At 34.5% G+C, this 15,887-nt stretch overlaps 2 protein-coding genes across 2 annotated transcripts in view; one reads left to right on the forward strand and one right to left on the reverse strand.

The window, feature by feature from the left end:
* The window catches only part of LOC107699212 (transmembrane protease serine 4-like), a 14,019-nt gene extending 7,792 nt beyond the window's left edge, over positions 1–6,227 (forward strand). Inside the window, exons 6-13 of the mRNA XM_016500409.1 lie at positions 7–20; positions 680–793; positions 1,067–1,110; positions 1,465–1,656; positions 2,716–2,811; positions 2,922–3,064; positions 3,266–3,415; positions 5,906–6,227. Of these exons, the coding sequence (XP_016355895.1) occupies positions 7–20; positions 680–793; positions 1,067–1,110; positions 1,465–1,656; positions 2,716–2,811; positions 2,922–3,064; positions 3,266–3,415; positions 5,906–5,917 (765 nt within the window). The 3' untranslated portion in view covers positions 5,918–6,227. The remainder of the gene's footprint in view (positions 1–6; positions 21–679; positions 794–1,066; positions 1,111–1,464; positions 1,657–2,715; positions 2,812–2,921; positions 3,065–3,265; positions 3,416–5,905) is intronic.
* A 6,152-nt stretch (positions 6,228–12,379) lies between these two features.
* Positions 12,380–15,887, reverse strand: part of LOC107699235 (sodium channel subunit beta-4-like) — a 20,839-nt gene continuing 17,331 nt past the window's right edge. Inside the window, exon 5 of the mRNA XM_016500434.1 lies at positions 12,380–13,467. Coding sequence (XP_016355920.1) covers positions 13,374–13,467 — 94 coding nt within the window. The 3' untranslated portion in view covers positions 12,380–13,373. The remainder of the gene's footprint in view (positions 13,468–15,887) is intronic.

A 15,887-nucleotide genomic window follows, 5' to 3' on the forward strand; every position in this document is an offset into this window, starting at 1 on the left:
CAACAGCTGGGCTACTCAGCGTGAGTTTTGGTCCACAAAACACACACTTAACAACTTCCTGTTTCAACAAGAAAGACATCAATACACGAAGTTTGCAACACTATTTGATTTAGAAAATTAAATTAGAATAACAAGACTTGGATTATTCTATTATTTGAGATACTACTGGGTTTATTAATATTTTTATTTTTTAGTTCTTTATTTTCTGTTTTCATTTTAATATTGGTTAGTTTTAGTAATTGTGTTGTGCATTTTTACCATTTATATTAGTTTTGTTTTTTTCACAATATGAATATGCATATATAAAATAATGAAAAAAAATGAAATGAAATATTGAAATAAAATTAAATAAAAATAAAAAGTAATATATATATTTGTGCTCCAGGGTCACATACATATATATTATGATTTTTATTTATTATTATTTCAGTTTTAGTTATTTTGGTATAGTTTATAGCTAGTTTCAACTAGCTGACTGAAAGAAAATAAGCTTTTTCATATTTTATTTCACAAGTTGTATATTTCAAGTAACAAAAGTTTTGAAGTTTTAGTTTACTAATATCCATCTTGGATGAAAACCTCCTGTAAACATTTTAGAATTCTAAATACATGTAAGAATACAGCTCATCATTTGATCTCAATGTCATTGTCTTGTGTTTTTTTTTTCTTCTGTTTTTAGTAAACCCACTTTCAGTGCAGTTCAAGTGGGTATATTGCCGACTGATCTGAAGATGTCTTTCTGTACGGTGGGCTCATCTAAACCCCAGACTTTCCAGTCGACCGTATCAGATCTGTGAGTAGATTTATACACTGTACTTATGCACATACAGTAGCATTGAAAGGATTGGGCACTTTTGAAGCTAAACATTTCAGAAAATGAAGGGTTTTAAATGATAAAGCAGTAGATATGATGTTTACAATTTAGACAAAAGTATTAGGCATTTTTCTGGTTGTCAAATGTTAAGTATGAATCAAGTTTCCTCATATTTTTGGGGTTTCTGTAGCCATTATTAGTTTTGGTTATATGCATTCTGACATTCTCCCATGTTTTCTCTCTCTTTCTCAGTAAAGTATGCAGTCAGGGAGCAGTCGTTGCGTTAACATGCTCAGGTAAATATGGAGTCCTAATCCAACAGCCAATTATGTCATTATCAATAATGAAACACACTGATAATTACATCAAGCACAAAACTAGCAATACAACATCAGAGGAGTGTTCAGTCATTTGGACCGGACAATTTAACGTGCTAAAACATGAGACATTTAGCTTCATATTTGGTTAAACTGTCCCTTGTGATGTACTGTACTAGGAATGACATATGATTATATATTTATGACATATTTGTTTTGTTAAATTTTATTAGAATATACAACTTCAATATCATATATTCATTTCTTATGATGACAGGCACATTTTGTGTGTGATTTCTGTTTTGATTTATTATTGGCTGTTTTATTTTGCAGCAGAGTGTGGGTTGTCCAGAAACCAGGACCGGATTGTAGGCGGACAGGACGCTATCATTGAGAACTGGCCGTGGCAGGTCAGCCTGCAGAGCGTCGGCCAGCACACCTGTGGAGGGTCACTGGTGTCTCCGCACTGGGTTATGACTGCGGCCCACTGCTTCAGCGGGTGCGTGTGTAAAACACTCTTACAAAGCAAATGCATCTCTTTAACCCTCTAGCTCACAGGCTTTTCATTTTATTAATTGATTTAATTCAAAATATGAATACTAAAAAAAAAAATATTATTTCATAATGTATATAATAATATTATATACAAATGTGCTAACCTTTCATAAAATATTTTTTTGTTAATTATAATTTATTATTTTTTTTAATTATAATTTCATTTTGGTACACTGAAAAAAAGGTGACCTAAAAACAATGACATCTACATTCACTGATTATATTAAAAGCCAATATTTTGTAATATTGTTGAATCAACCTAAATGAATTAATATATACCATATATTATTATTATTATCATCATCATCATCATCATCATCATCATCATTATTATTATTTCATATATAATAATCATTATATGTATGAATAGTATGAAAATAAATAATTAATTAATTATATTATTAATAATAATTAATTACACACACTCACTCACTCTAACTATAATAACTAAATATGATCAGAGTCAAAACCTGGAAAGTTTGAGTTACTTTATTTTAAACTCGACACAACAGCATTCCATTTAAACTTGGACACAGAAATGCATTCCCATAAGTATTTTTGGAAGTGCTGAAGAAATGTACATGTACGGTATATAAGATAAAATATTTGAATATTAAAACTTTTTTAATATTAAAATATTAAGTCATATGAAATATTTATTTAATTAATTACATCTTTTTTGTATGTGCTAAATAGTTAATAAAAATACAAATATTTTGTGCTGGAATTTGACTTAACAGTACTCTGCTAAAATGTTTCTTAAGAAAACAGAACAATATGTTCAGAACAATAATAATTGAATATCAATTTATCAATTTTTATACAGTATATTATAATGTTGATACAAATCCCCTTATTGATTTTAACAGATAAGATATAATCATTTATAGATAAAATTCTTATTAGCATCAGCTATAATTTTAACATCAGTACATCCCTTCAATCCTTCAAGGTCAATGTTTTTTCATCTTTCAATCTTTTTTTTCACGCCAAATGGTAGTAATTATTATTATTACTTTTCACATTCAGAATCCCGTAGGCCAGTATGTCTGCCACCTCAAGATCTTGGCCTCAAAGGAGGAGATAGCTTAGTTGTGACCGGTTGGGGACATCTGACAGAAAAAGGTTCCTTGCTTTTTTTCCCTCTCTAACAGAACCCTTATTATTCAAACTCAGTTTCCATCAAATACCTCTAATACCACAAACTTTAACATTATCTGGGTGTTTTCCTGCAGGAAATTTGTCTCCAAAGTTACAGAAGGCACAGATCCCTCTTATAGACCCAGCCCAGTGCTCAAGTCCCACAGTGTACGGCGCTTCCGTCACTCCCAGGATGATCTGTGCAGGTTACCTGACGGGAGGAGTGGATGCGTGCCAGGTAAGTCTTATTGTTTTCTGTGTAGCATTAGGTAAAACGATTGCCATGCTATTAGAATTGTCACTCCCAGGATGATCTGTGCAGGTTACCTGACGGGAGGAGTGGATGCGTGCCAGGTAAGTCTTATTCTTTTCTGTGTAGCATTAGGTAAAACGATTGCCATGCTATTAGAATCACATTTGTATGTTTTCTCTCTCTAAGGGCGATAGTGGTGGTCCTCTGGTGTATTCATACGGCCGCTGGATGTTGGTGGGTGTTGTGAGCTGGGGTTTGGGTTGTGCCAGACAAGATCGTCCTGGTGTTTACACCAATATGGACCAGATGCTCGACTGGGTCCATTCAGTCATGCAGGTATGAGCACATTGTTCTGGAAAAACTCAGTCAAAACCTATTTTACGACGACTAAAAAAGTATGTTCGTATAAGTATGTATATAGTTTAAATATGTATGGAAGCTTGTTACAGCCACAGAATAAATAAATAAATAAATAAATAAAAGGTAACTGAATTTTCATGATTTTTCAGAATTCTGAGAAAAGAAAAGTCTGAATTGCAAGATATAAACTCAAAATTGCTAAATATAAACTATAAAAAAGTCACAATTGCGAGATATGAACTCAGAATTGCTAAATATAAACTATAAAAAAGTCACAATTGCGAGATATGAACTCAGAATTGCTAAATATAAACTATAAAAAAGTCACAATTGCGAGATATGAACTCAGAATTGCTAAATATAAACTATAAAAAAGTCACAATTGCGAGATATGAACTCAGAATTGTGAGATATAATCCCAGAATTCTCTTTTTTTTCTTGCAATTCCAAGCAATTCTATATTCCGTAAAATTATTTTTTTTTTTTCGTACAATTGTCAGAATCGCAAAAAAAGTTAACTGATGTGAACTCAGAATAGCACAGTTCTGAGAAAAAAAGTCCGTAATGTGAGATATAAACAGAATTTTGCAAAAAAAAAAGTCACAATTAGCTTTTTAATTTTTCATTGTGTGGCGGAACAGAATTGCGAGGTATAAACTCGGAATAAGTCATAATTATGGGTTTATCTCATAATTCTAAGTTTATCCCCTTGTCCAAATACCCACACTTGTGGTCTTGGCCACTTGAGAGTGCGTGCGCGTGACAGGAAGTAAGTGCACAAGACTGTCCCAGGTCTTAAAAATACCAAAGCGCAGTGCCCTTAATGCACACTAAACCCACACTATCTCGAATACCGCTCCGGAGCGCTATTTGAGGCTTAGTGTATCCCATCATGCATCATGTTCTGGAAATAAATCGTGAGACTTTTTGCCCGAGATCTCGCGAGAGGTCACGGAAACCTTTCCAATGTAAGTTAAATATTAATATAATAATTAGATATTACAAATAATTTGGTAGAAAAACTGTGTTTTTACTTTTATTGGTGCAAAGATGAGTAGTGGTGATATTTATTTTGTACAACATTTTTTTATTATTTAATTAGAAGCACCACAAATTAAAATTATGTAATGTTATAGGGACTACTGAACAGACATTTAGAAGTAGATTTTAAGTATTTCAAATTAAAATGAAACTTGCATTTTTACAACATTATAAGTGTGTCCCATCAGGTAATGAAAAGTTCGATAGACACTTGTGGTCTTCACACCCACTTGAAGACTTCGGCCAAATACAGGAAATACGTCATTTAAGTAATCAAGTGGTCAAGTGCAAAGACTGCAAGTGTGGGTATTTGGACAAAGCCTATATCTCTCAATTGTGACGTTTTCTCAGAATTGCAAGTTTATATCTCGCAATAATGGGTCTCATTCATGAAACACGAGCAGAACGAATTTTTGTGTAAATCGTTCATAAAGCCATTCTGACGTAAACTTACGAATTCATGAAAATGTTCGTATTTTCAAAATGTTAGTTGATACGAAAGAAATGTACACCTGCTCCCTACCACGAGTAAATGGTGCGTAAAACGTTTTGTGTTCTTTAGGGCAAACTGATGACACTGAATTGTGATGCACTGCCATACTAATTACAAATTAATTTGCCCTTGCCCTCTTTTTGAATTTTTATTTTTGTATTTTTAATTCATTAATTACTTGATTTATTTTTTGCACCAGCTGGTCGTTTTAAGAAGAGCGCCTGACATTTTTTCAGCTGGCTAAAAACTCTTTGGTGGTCACACACATTATTGATTGTTTATTGTTAGGAATAAGGCCTAGTCTTTTTTGCATTTATGCAATTTACTGGAGCCAAACCTGAGAAAGTAGAGCAGAATATTCCACTGCGTTCCTGGACACGCAATTTGCGTAGCTGTCATTTATAGGCGGGGGTTATGTTAATTGTGAATGAGCGTGCACGAGCACCCTATTACGAATGATTGGAATTCATTAACATATACATGTTTAACTATCAAATCGGACGTTTACGAAGAATTTGTGAATCCGGAGGAGAGTTTTCGGGGAAGGTCTGTTTTGCGCGCAAATTACTCAGAATTTACTCGTATATTTACGCAAGTTGCATGAATGAGTCCCATTAAGTTTATATCTTGCAATTAAGAGAAAAACGTCAGAATTGGAAAAAGTCAGAATTGTGAGATAAAGTGTTGCAATTAGCTTCCACAGGGTAGAAACTGGCTTCCATTACTATGGGTAATAAGAATAAAATTTGTATACACTACATCCAACATGTTGCGTCTATTCACTGCCATTCCCAAATCCAAAGTTCAGACATACTGCTCTTTTCATGTAATGTTTAGTATGGAACTAAGCATATTCGGACGCAGCATGTGTCTGTGTACACCTATACTAAAAGTAGAAGAGTGGAATACTAATGGTTGTTTGTTGTCTTCAGGAGTACCAGTGAGTCTGGGATGGAGAGAAAAACAGTAAAAGCCACAGCACAGATTCACAGAGATCTTCAGTCCTCAGAAAGAAGATATTCTACTGAAGATATATTGATTCACACAAATTTGTGGAGGAATCGCTGTGGGAGTTTTGCTCAGGGTCTTAAAGGTGCCATGCGAAAGATTTTGCACACTGAAATATATCATGTATGTATATAATGAGAACACATATGCTAACTTTTGTGGATCTACCACATTTTTTGGGACAGCAATGCAATCTTAAAGGAACAGTTTGCCCATAAAATGACAGTTCTGTCATTATTCACTCACCCTCATTGCAGTAAGACTTTCTTTCTTCCGGGGAAAACAAAATAAAATGTTTTGTAGAATGTTCAAGCTGCAGAATTCTTAGAAAAAAAGGTTCCAAATGGGAATTTATCACTAAATTTATCACAGTTATGCTATAGAATAATTAGTTTTGGTTCCCTAAAGAACTTTTCCGTGAACAGTTCTTAAAAGGACAATTTTTTTTCTTCATATGAAGAACATTTTAATAGTTCCAGGGTCAATCAAGTTCCAAAATAGACACAGATATAACTCAAGACTTCTGAAGTTATATGATAGATATGTGTCTGGAACACACTACAATTTAAAGTTGATATCATGCCATTTGCGTTTAATGTTTGGAGAAGAGCAGCTTGGACATTCTGCTACATTTCTTCCTTCGTGAGGATGAAGTTGTGAGGATGAATAAATAATAATAATACAAAAAAAGATGAACTGTCCCTTTAAATCAAAGTGACGTCAAATGCACTTTGAGACAACAGCCATAAGAGGGTGCTGTTTTGTAATTTTTTTAATATGTCTATACTTGTACTGTTGTGAGGTCTGATGACTTATATTGGGTGCCATGTTATAATCTTGAATTAAAGCCAGTGCTCATTTACTCTGCCAAAATACAATGGTGTCTTTGAAACGCTTAACAAATCATACATATAATATTAAATATCTAATGACAATTTATGACATCAGTTACAGAGGCCAATTCTTTTTATACAGACTGGGATTAAGCGCTCGAAAGAAGAGTGACACCTGTATTTAACTACTGTGTGTACGTGAACGTCACATATTTCCCTTTGTGGGTTAATATTCGATTCTAAATGAGTCACATTCAGACTCATTTGGCTTTTGATATGTGTTCAGAAAACATATTTAAACTGCACACAAAGCTAAGATACGTCATTCAACCTGTTTTTCTTATGAATGTCTTTCAACTTGTTTAATTTATGAATGTTGGTTTTTGACTTAGGGTGGATTCAGGTAATTAGGGCTTTGTTGACAGTCATCTCAGTGTCAAAAAGAAAAGTCGCCCATTTTATCTGAATTCACCCTACTTGTGAAAGTAAAGGATATTTCTTTGTAAATATTGTACAGATTTGTGTTTGTCATGTCAAATTCATTATATTAAAGTGAAGAGTGGTAAACAGCAAGTTTGGTCAATGACTCCACAACCAGCAAACAAACACAACTAGTAATATTTTTTGCAAACCTTTATTTCGCATAGTGATATATTCATTAGTTTATTAGTTTATCCTTTACAATCCAGAGAAGTCTACTGAGGTGCATAGTTATGACAAGGGATTATGACAGATGTTGGTACAAAGGGAAGCTGTACATACATGTTTTTTAATGTTTTTTTTTTTTCTCGGAGTAGCGTCTGTAAGTGTTTAAAGTGTTCAGTCAGAGCCAATGATCACAAAACTAGTATTCAAATGCTATCCATTCAGACCTTTTTTGCCTATTATTTAGCTGGTTCCTTTATAAATGTACAGAAGAGGGAGTTCAAATGAAAAGAGAGTTCTCCTGGGTGCACTGATGGGTGGTACAGCAGGGCTTGTGTTTAAGTAGCTTAGATAGTTGTATATTTAGGCTGTTGTCTTGGTTTACGTATAGGAATAAAATCTTCTAAATTTGTCTAGACTATGTGGTGCACAAAGAACACATGAGCACACTCGTAAAATACAAACTTTAAAACTCTACATTTGTCCTTATACAATGGCTAGGTTTGGATTAGCATGCTAGCATACTACTAGTGCTATTTTTGCAGTATGCAATATGTGATTTTCAACATGTATGGAATTCCTATTACATTTGGTCACATGTTTGCTATATAGCATGTGTTTTTTTATTATTATTATTGTTATATTACAATAAAAAATTGACATTGGCAATTGAAATAAAGCTGCAATAAAGTATAAATATTAAATGGAATACTTAGATGAAAAAATACTGAATTAAATTAATGCTGAAGTACTAAAATTACTCAAATGTAATAAATAAAAAATGGAATTAATTAAAACAACTACTACTACCACTACAAAATAAAATAAAATTAAACAAATAAATACAAAAATATGAAAAAAGCAGATAAAACTTAATGTCGATGTCACAACGTAAAACGAAAATCAGGGTTGCCAGGTCTGCAAAACAAAACCAGCCCAATTGCTAATCAAGACTAGCTCAAATGTGTTTTTTTTCCATGGTCAGAGTTGGCAACACTGATGAAAACTGAACATATAAAATAAAAGCAAATTCAGAATGTTAACAAATTCAAATAACAGTACATACATAATACTAAAACACCTCTGTATACAGCAGAGCACATGGCGTAGAATGTTGTACCCCACAATGCAATGTGCACAACATGACACACCCCCATTTTCGGTGGGATTGATTTTCCTGGAATTATTTCTGCTAGATTTAACATAAAATTGGATTAAAAATGAAAAATGAATGTTTTATTTCCAAGATGATAACTTGATTCCTTTTACTGAATTAAATATAAGACTTAATTCAGTCATGTGACAAATGTGAAGCATATCGCATACTGTTCTACATACTGTTTTTAAAACTCAGACAGTATTCAATATATACTGCACAGTATGCAGTATGCATAATCAGTAAACTAATTTGCCATTCCAAACATAGCCAGTGTGACTGGAATCCTTGATTATTTAAAAATGTTGGAAGTCTTAAAATCCACTAGAGGGAGACAGAGCATCTTGGAATGTGTTGGAGCACATAGCAATCCTCACACTCTCTTGGCTTGGCAGTGAGAGTGAGTCACCCAGGCAGTGAAATCCAGTTGTTTTCAAATCCATTATTTTGTAAGTCTACTTTACAAAAGGTCAATCTGTTCCTGAATGGGATCAGATCGGAGAGAGCCAAACTCTCAACTGAGTATAGTACAATAATTTTAAAAGAGTGCAAGTGGTTTTGGACATCCCACGTGAGTACGTGAGTAAGATCAAGCAGCCTGCCTGAAAATGCAGCTGTAGATATTTACCTTAAATTAGTAGTTGTAACATGTGACATGCATTAAAGTAGGTTGAATTTATACAGCCTTCCAGTGTAAAGAACTTAATACTACGTAATATGTTGGCCGGTTTGAAAGATTTTGCTTTTTTATGATAGAAATCAGACATATCCCTTCAGTTTTCCCTGTTATAACCCTTCAGATCCAGAGAGAAACACAGCCTGACGTGTGCAGATTCATGGCTCAGTGCTGCACTCTTAGGATGCGGATCACACTGCAACACTGCAGCTATGCAGTCTGGTTCGCCTGCCCAGACATTACTAACCGAGCCCAGAGTTGGCTGATCTGAGCCAACCATTCCAGCAGACACAAGCAACCAGACCAATATATCTATGCGTCTATACAGCTACACATTAAACCAGTGGTTCTGTCAGGACCACTATCGTCAAAGATGATTGACAATTAGCATACAGTTTGGATTGGCGGTATGGTTCTGTTCTGGGCAAGAACTCCCTGCAGAGAGCAGAAATAACCCCCCCAGGGTAAACAGAACAGAACTAACATAAATGTATTGCAGATATTGTTAAAGTTCAATCATTTTATGTACACATTTTAGAATTAGTCTGATTCAAGGAGAATCAGAAGGCTGAATCCCGACTGACAGAGGAGTTGGGGATGGAGGAGGGTAATTAGCTATTGAGCAATGCGAAAACTGCTGATAATACCGAGGGACCTTATGAATGCTTAGATAGGTGGCGTAGTCCCATAGGTAGATGGGGATCAGCTGAAGGTCAGCTAATGCGAGCTTGACTAACGTGACCTGCCAGAACTAACGCTACGCTTGATTTTTGATATAATATTTGGAAGAAAGTCGGTCATACAAATTTGAAATGACATGAGGGTGAGTAAATTATTACAAAAATGTAATTTTTTAGGTGAACTATCCCTTTAAGACTGATGGTTTAGCTGCATCATGTAACTGTAACTGGGATGAAAAGCTTAAAAATTGATAATACCGAGGGACCTTATATATGAATGCTTAGATAGGTGGCGTAGTCCCATAGGTAGATGGGGATCAGCTGAATGTCAGCTAATGCGAGCTTGACTAACGTGACCTGCCAGAACTAACGCTACGCTTGATTTCTCAACTGGCTGCCAACCAAAAATGGATCGCAGGTCAGTTTTTTACAGCACAGACGGAATGAAAAATACTAAATGCATTATTCCATCAAAATAGGATCATGCAAAGAATTCTGTGGCATTTTGGCAAATCTTTACCTCCCACTCTAGTAAGACAGATTCCAACATTGACAGGTTATGTGACTTTCGAAACCATGAACAAAACTGCATTAAATACTATATTTGGAGTTTCCAGTTCATGGAAATATTTAGACATTTCAATGCATGATTCTGAAAGCAATATGGTTTAGGCCACTTGATGTCCAATGCAAAGCAAAACCGGTTGAGAACCACCTCACTATTTCATTATCAATAAACATCTGATTCAAATAAGTGCAAAATATCTAGGGGGGGAAAAATACATAAGCAAAGCAGAACAGGAATTAGGTTAACATAGCTAAAAATAGCTAAATAATAAAAAGAAGCTCTAATAAAAGTTCAAGTTTTTTTTTTTTTTTACATTTTCCTTTTTTTTACAGTATTGCTGATCTACGTAATCTCCTTGTTTATGTGATCGTTTCATCAGAAATACTATAGCTGCTAATGACAAAAGGCAACAAGCTGTAAGAAGCATAACATGGTAAAACATTCTGCCATACATGAATCAAAAAGGCAATGTGAACAGCTCGGCAACAGTAAGGACACTCAACGCTAACCACATTACTGTACATCTGACAGACAGAGCGGCACCAAACCCTTTCTCCAAAGCACGGCTGATTTTAACACACATTTATGGATGCAATTCAAAGGAATTCAATGAAAACATCAATAAATACTTGAATTTCAAGCTAGGATTTCATACCGCTCTGTCAAAGAATCCCAAACAGTTGAGATTGCCAAAGCCCCTGATTTCTAAAAGAGAGTCAAGTGATATGGAAGACTTTCAAAACACTGTTACGTATATCTTTATGAATAAAGTGCCCAGAAACGACCCCTTTGAACTCTGCCATAACTACAACCACTGTGTACATTCATCTTTGGGTTATGGCGGAAGACTAGTAGAGTTTCATTGCATTTTTTTAATTTCTTTTTTGCGGTGTAATCGCAAAGTGACATTCATCGCATGTTATGAATGTGTCGATACTTTTATACTTAGCCCATATATGGATATGAAAGAGCATTGCGTATTTATGGGGTTTCCGATACAAAAGGAAAGAGGAAGACAAATGAAACAAGATGGAAGCAACAGTAAATCATCCACCATTCTACTTGCAGTTCTGTTTTGGCACTTGAATTTTAAATAACTACTGAAAGATTTGGGAAGTTGGCTTGTTTTGATAAACAGAGTTCGCTTTGCAGCTCCAGAACGTCTAGCAAACACAATCCCACAAGTATTTTCCACCATCCGTCTGTTTTCTTGAATTAGCATCAAGCTAATCTGATCTATGAGAAGATTTGAGAGGTTTATGCTAGTAACATGTGCACTTTAATTAGCCATTGAGAGGCATGTGAGGTATTACTATTTATTATAATTTGTCACAGAAGTCTTGTGTCTTTGTACGATGATATGAAAACATAGGTATTAGCACAGCATCTGTGAGGATTGGTGCAGTTTAGCACACTGAAGTTGCTAGCTTGCTAGTTCGGATGCTAAATGTCAACATTAGCAGTTAGTAACAATATTGTGTCCTGTGAAGTTTGGATGTCATGATAAGCTTTACCAGTTAACTACAGTGGCCCTTCATGTCTGTATGTTGGATACGTACAAGATGAACTGTGACATTGTATACGACAAGCACAGATTGATCAGTCATGTGAGAAGAGACAGGAGAACATGATTCGGAGAAATGGATACATAGTACTCTAGATGTACTGTATAAAATCGTTCACATGCATTAGGAAAAGTTATTGGTGAAAGCAGCATCAGAAGATCATTCATTTTATACAGGGAGTTGGTTTCTGGGGATTGTCTTTATATTTTAATGTGTTTATTTTGTAGGGATTTTATTTATTTTTTTGGGTCTTTTTTTTTTTTTTTTTGATGTGAGCATTGTTTAATTAACTTATTTATATAGCATTTGAAGGCTCCCAGGAAGCATGTGGAGCTTGAAAGCATTAACAGGCACCTGTGTTTTATCTAAAGCAGAAAAAAATGAAAAAGAAATAAATAGAATACACCGTGCTGGGCTGGATGCTGGATATACACACCTTATCTGCATCTCTGGTAAGTGCTTTTATTTATACTTCATTTTAAATAATGCATTAGCCATGAAAAACACTCTACACAACCTTATTTTCACACAGAAAATATGTCAGAATGTATGTGTTGTAATATCAGCATTGCCACAAGGGGTGCTATTGCGTAGAGTGTGTTTCTGCCCTTCAAGTGCACTCGCATCCTGCTCTTTATGACCTCAATATCACTTGTAAAATTAGTGGGAGCGGTTAATAATCAGATTAGCTTAGCTGCTTGAATTGTTGGTAAACATATTCCAATTTGAAGAGGCACCCTTGGTTTTTAATGTTTAAGTTGTTAAGTATTTTCCGGAACACACGTTTCTGTGTTTGTTTTGCTACTGACTTGTCCGCTTGTGAGAGATTCCACCTCGGGATCGTTTGTAATGCAGTGTGAAGATTTGTAAAGTTGCACTGGAAGTTTATCGCAAACATTTTGTTATGTGGGTCTCTTGTGCTGTCGAGCATCGAAAGGATATGGCAGTTCGTGAAGAAGGCAGTGTGTGTGTGCTGTGTCTCACAGACAAGAACAGAATGCAAGCACACCGAAGCGTCTACCATCATCTGCTTTCTGAATATTTTTTATGACTTTTAAGACCAGCAAAGGGTGTGTGATCCAGCCTGCAGCACTTTGTATTTTTCCTCAAGCACAATCTAAAATATATATTTCCACATATTTATATGTAGCATTTTTTCTCATGAGATAAAGAGAATAAAACTGTCCATTGTTATGACTTGCTTTCATTCTGTTATGACTATGTATGCATGTATACATATGCTCATATATGTACACACACATGCTCTTTTCATGCCTTTGGTGTCGGTTTGCTGTCTCCTTTGGATCCCGGGAGGCCGTTTTCTGTATTGTCATTCCCTGAAGAGCTCACAAGGCACTCTTTACTATAAGAAAAAGGAAAAAAAGACAGACATTGACAAATAAGAGTGGTCATGAAAAAAAGAAAGAAAAAAGGACACTTTAAAAAATTTAGTTTAAAACCCATGTGTCAAGTTTGTAAAAATGTACCTTGTAAAAAAAAACGTTAAATTTTATCACGCTAAAAATGTAATATGGTGTGAACATTGAATATTGACATTGCATTGATGTGAATGTACACATCTTAATTATTATTTTAAAATAGAGGAAAATATTTTATCTATTTCAGAAAATTATCTTCACATTTGACATTCCAGAATGATCCATTCAAGTGTTCAAATATAGGTTAAGTTACAATGAATCAGACAGAAGGAATAGGGAAATGTTGTCCTAAGAGGGATGACCCATATCACCATTACCCAGAATACCTTGTTATTGGCATTTACTCAAAATGACAGATTTATATTTATTGGCATTTGCTCTTGTCTCACAAGGGTTTTATAACTGTCAAAGTCACCAGACAAGCACTGGACCCTAGTGGGTCACTTCTGTTAGTGTGCAGCACACATGCCACCATTTACAGAGAACAGAACGGAGGATGACTCTGCATATTTCTCCCTGCTGTGGCAAACCACCGCCCGTTATAAATGAAAATGCGCTATCTGTCTGTCGGTCGGTCTGTAGTGTGGGGTCCGAGCCCACCTTGTCCAAGTCCGAGTCAAGTCCTAGACTTTAACGAATTGAGCTTGAGTGGAAGACATTTAGTAATGTTTTTTTTTTCTTCATTTTATGTTGTTACGTTGTTATGTTTTTAATCTTTCATGTTCACCAACACCACCCGAGTTTGTCCGCGTCCAAGTTTATTCATAATTGCAGTCTGAATCCAACTCTAACTGTGTCTATCAGATCTGTCCTATCTATCTATCTATCTATCTATCTATCTATCTATCTTCAGTGTTGGGTACTTTTTTTACTCAAAAAAATAATTCACTACAAATGACTAATTTATTCTTTAAAATTGTAATTTGATTACATTACTGATTACTGCATTTAAAAAGTAATCAGATTACTAATTACTTTACTTTCAAGTTACTTTCAAGTTTACTTTGCTTTTTTAAGTTGTCAAACCTAAAAATACACTACAAAGTGAAACTCGTAGTTATTTTAGTAATTTAATATTGACTGAAAATAACAAAATAAAAGTATAAAAACAACTTGAACGATCACTTGCATTTTCCCCCTGATAACAGCGAAAATAACTTAAAATGTTTTGTAATATTTATACAGATAAGAGTAAAACATTATTTGAAACTGTAGAAGGTCTACTTTTATTTGTATACACTCAAAATATCAACGAAATATTGTGCTTTTGTAAAAAAAAAAAAAAAAATTATTTTGTAATTATCATTTAAATCTGACTATTTTCTAAACTGTGTGTCATGAATCAACATCTCAGGAAAATGTTATGGGGTTTCAAATCAAAATTTATTTTTATTTAATTTATTTATATTTTTTAACTATTTTTAATTCTCTAAACAATGTAATGACATGAAAAAAAGTAATGTAGAAAACAAATATTCTCTGATAAATTAATCCGTACGAAACCAACGTTAGGTACAGTATTTCTAGTCTGAGCTCATCTATAATGTGGTCACATATCGAAAGCCAAATGGTTCAGAATTCACAAGCTTTTCACCGCCGTATCAATATTATAACGCCGTTTTCATAATGCCGCCAGGCGTTAAATAAGTGCCATTAGGCGATAAGTTAACGGCAGTAAGTAGCAGTGATTTTTCACGAACCGTTGTGACTTCCGTAAAAAGTTGACGTCAGAACTACACAGTCACCGCCTTCAGTCATATTATATATTATTATGAAAATCTTGTCAATTATTACTCCAATTATTACACTTCTTTTTTCATTACATGTTGCCGCAAAAACACATTAATATGCAAATTAGATCTAGTTTATAGATACATTATATATAATGAGAAAACCTGTTTGTGGCCATTTTAGACACATTTTGCATAAAGACAAATGGTATATCAAATAATTCTGTTATAACATAGTTGAGAATTATCTTTATACAAAGTTTGGTAAAAAAAAAATCTTGAAAACTAAAAATGTATTGGTGATTTAAAAAATCTATAAGCTGGTTTGCGCTCTGCTGGATGCGCTTTTATACTTTCTGGTGCTTACGTCACCCTGCTCGTGACGTCTCGCTGCTCCATTGGACTGATTTCACACGTGCTTCAGAACGCGGTCACGCAGTGGCGTTCCCAAAGCGATCTCTGCGCAGCGTCTCGTTCCCTCAGGGAACCATGGTTACATATGTAACCTAGAGACGTTCTCAACAGAGCTCCTGAGAAGGAGCTGTAAAAATATATTGAGATGATTTTTGGTACTTATACCGCAAATATATATTCTTAAGGACATCAAAACCTCA

The sequence above is a fragment of the Sinocyclocheilus anshuiensis genome, unplaced genomic scaffold (assembly GCF_001515605.1).
Source record: "Sinocyclocheilus anshuiensis isolate Anshui unplaced genomic scaffold, SAMN03320099.WGS_v1.1 scaffold242, whole genome shotgun sequence".
Lineage (NCBI taxonomy): Eukaryota > Metazoa > Chordata > Actinopteri > Cypriniformes > Cyprinidae > Sinocyclocheilus > Sinocyclocheilus anshuiensis.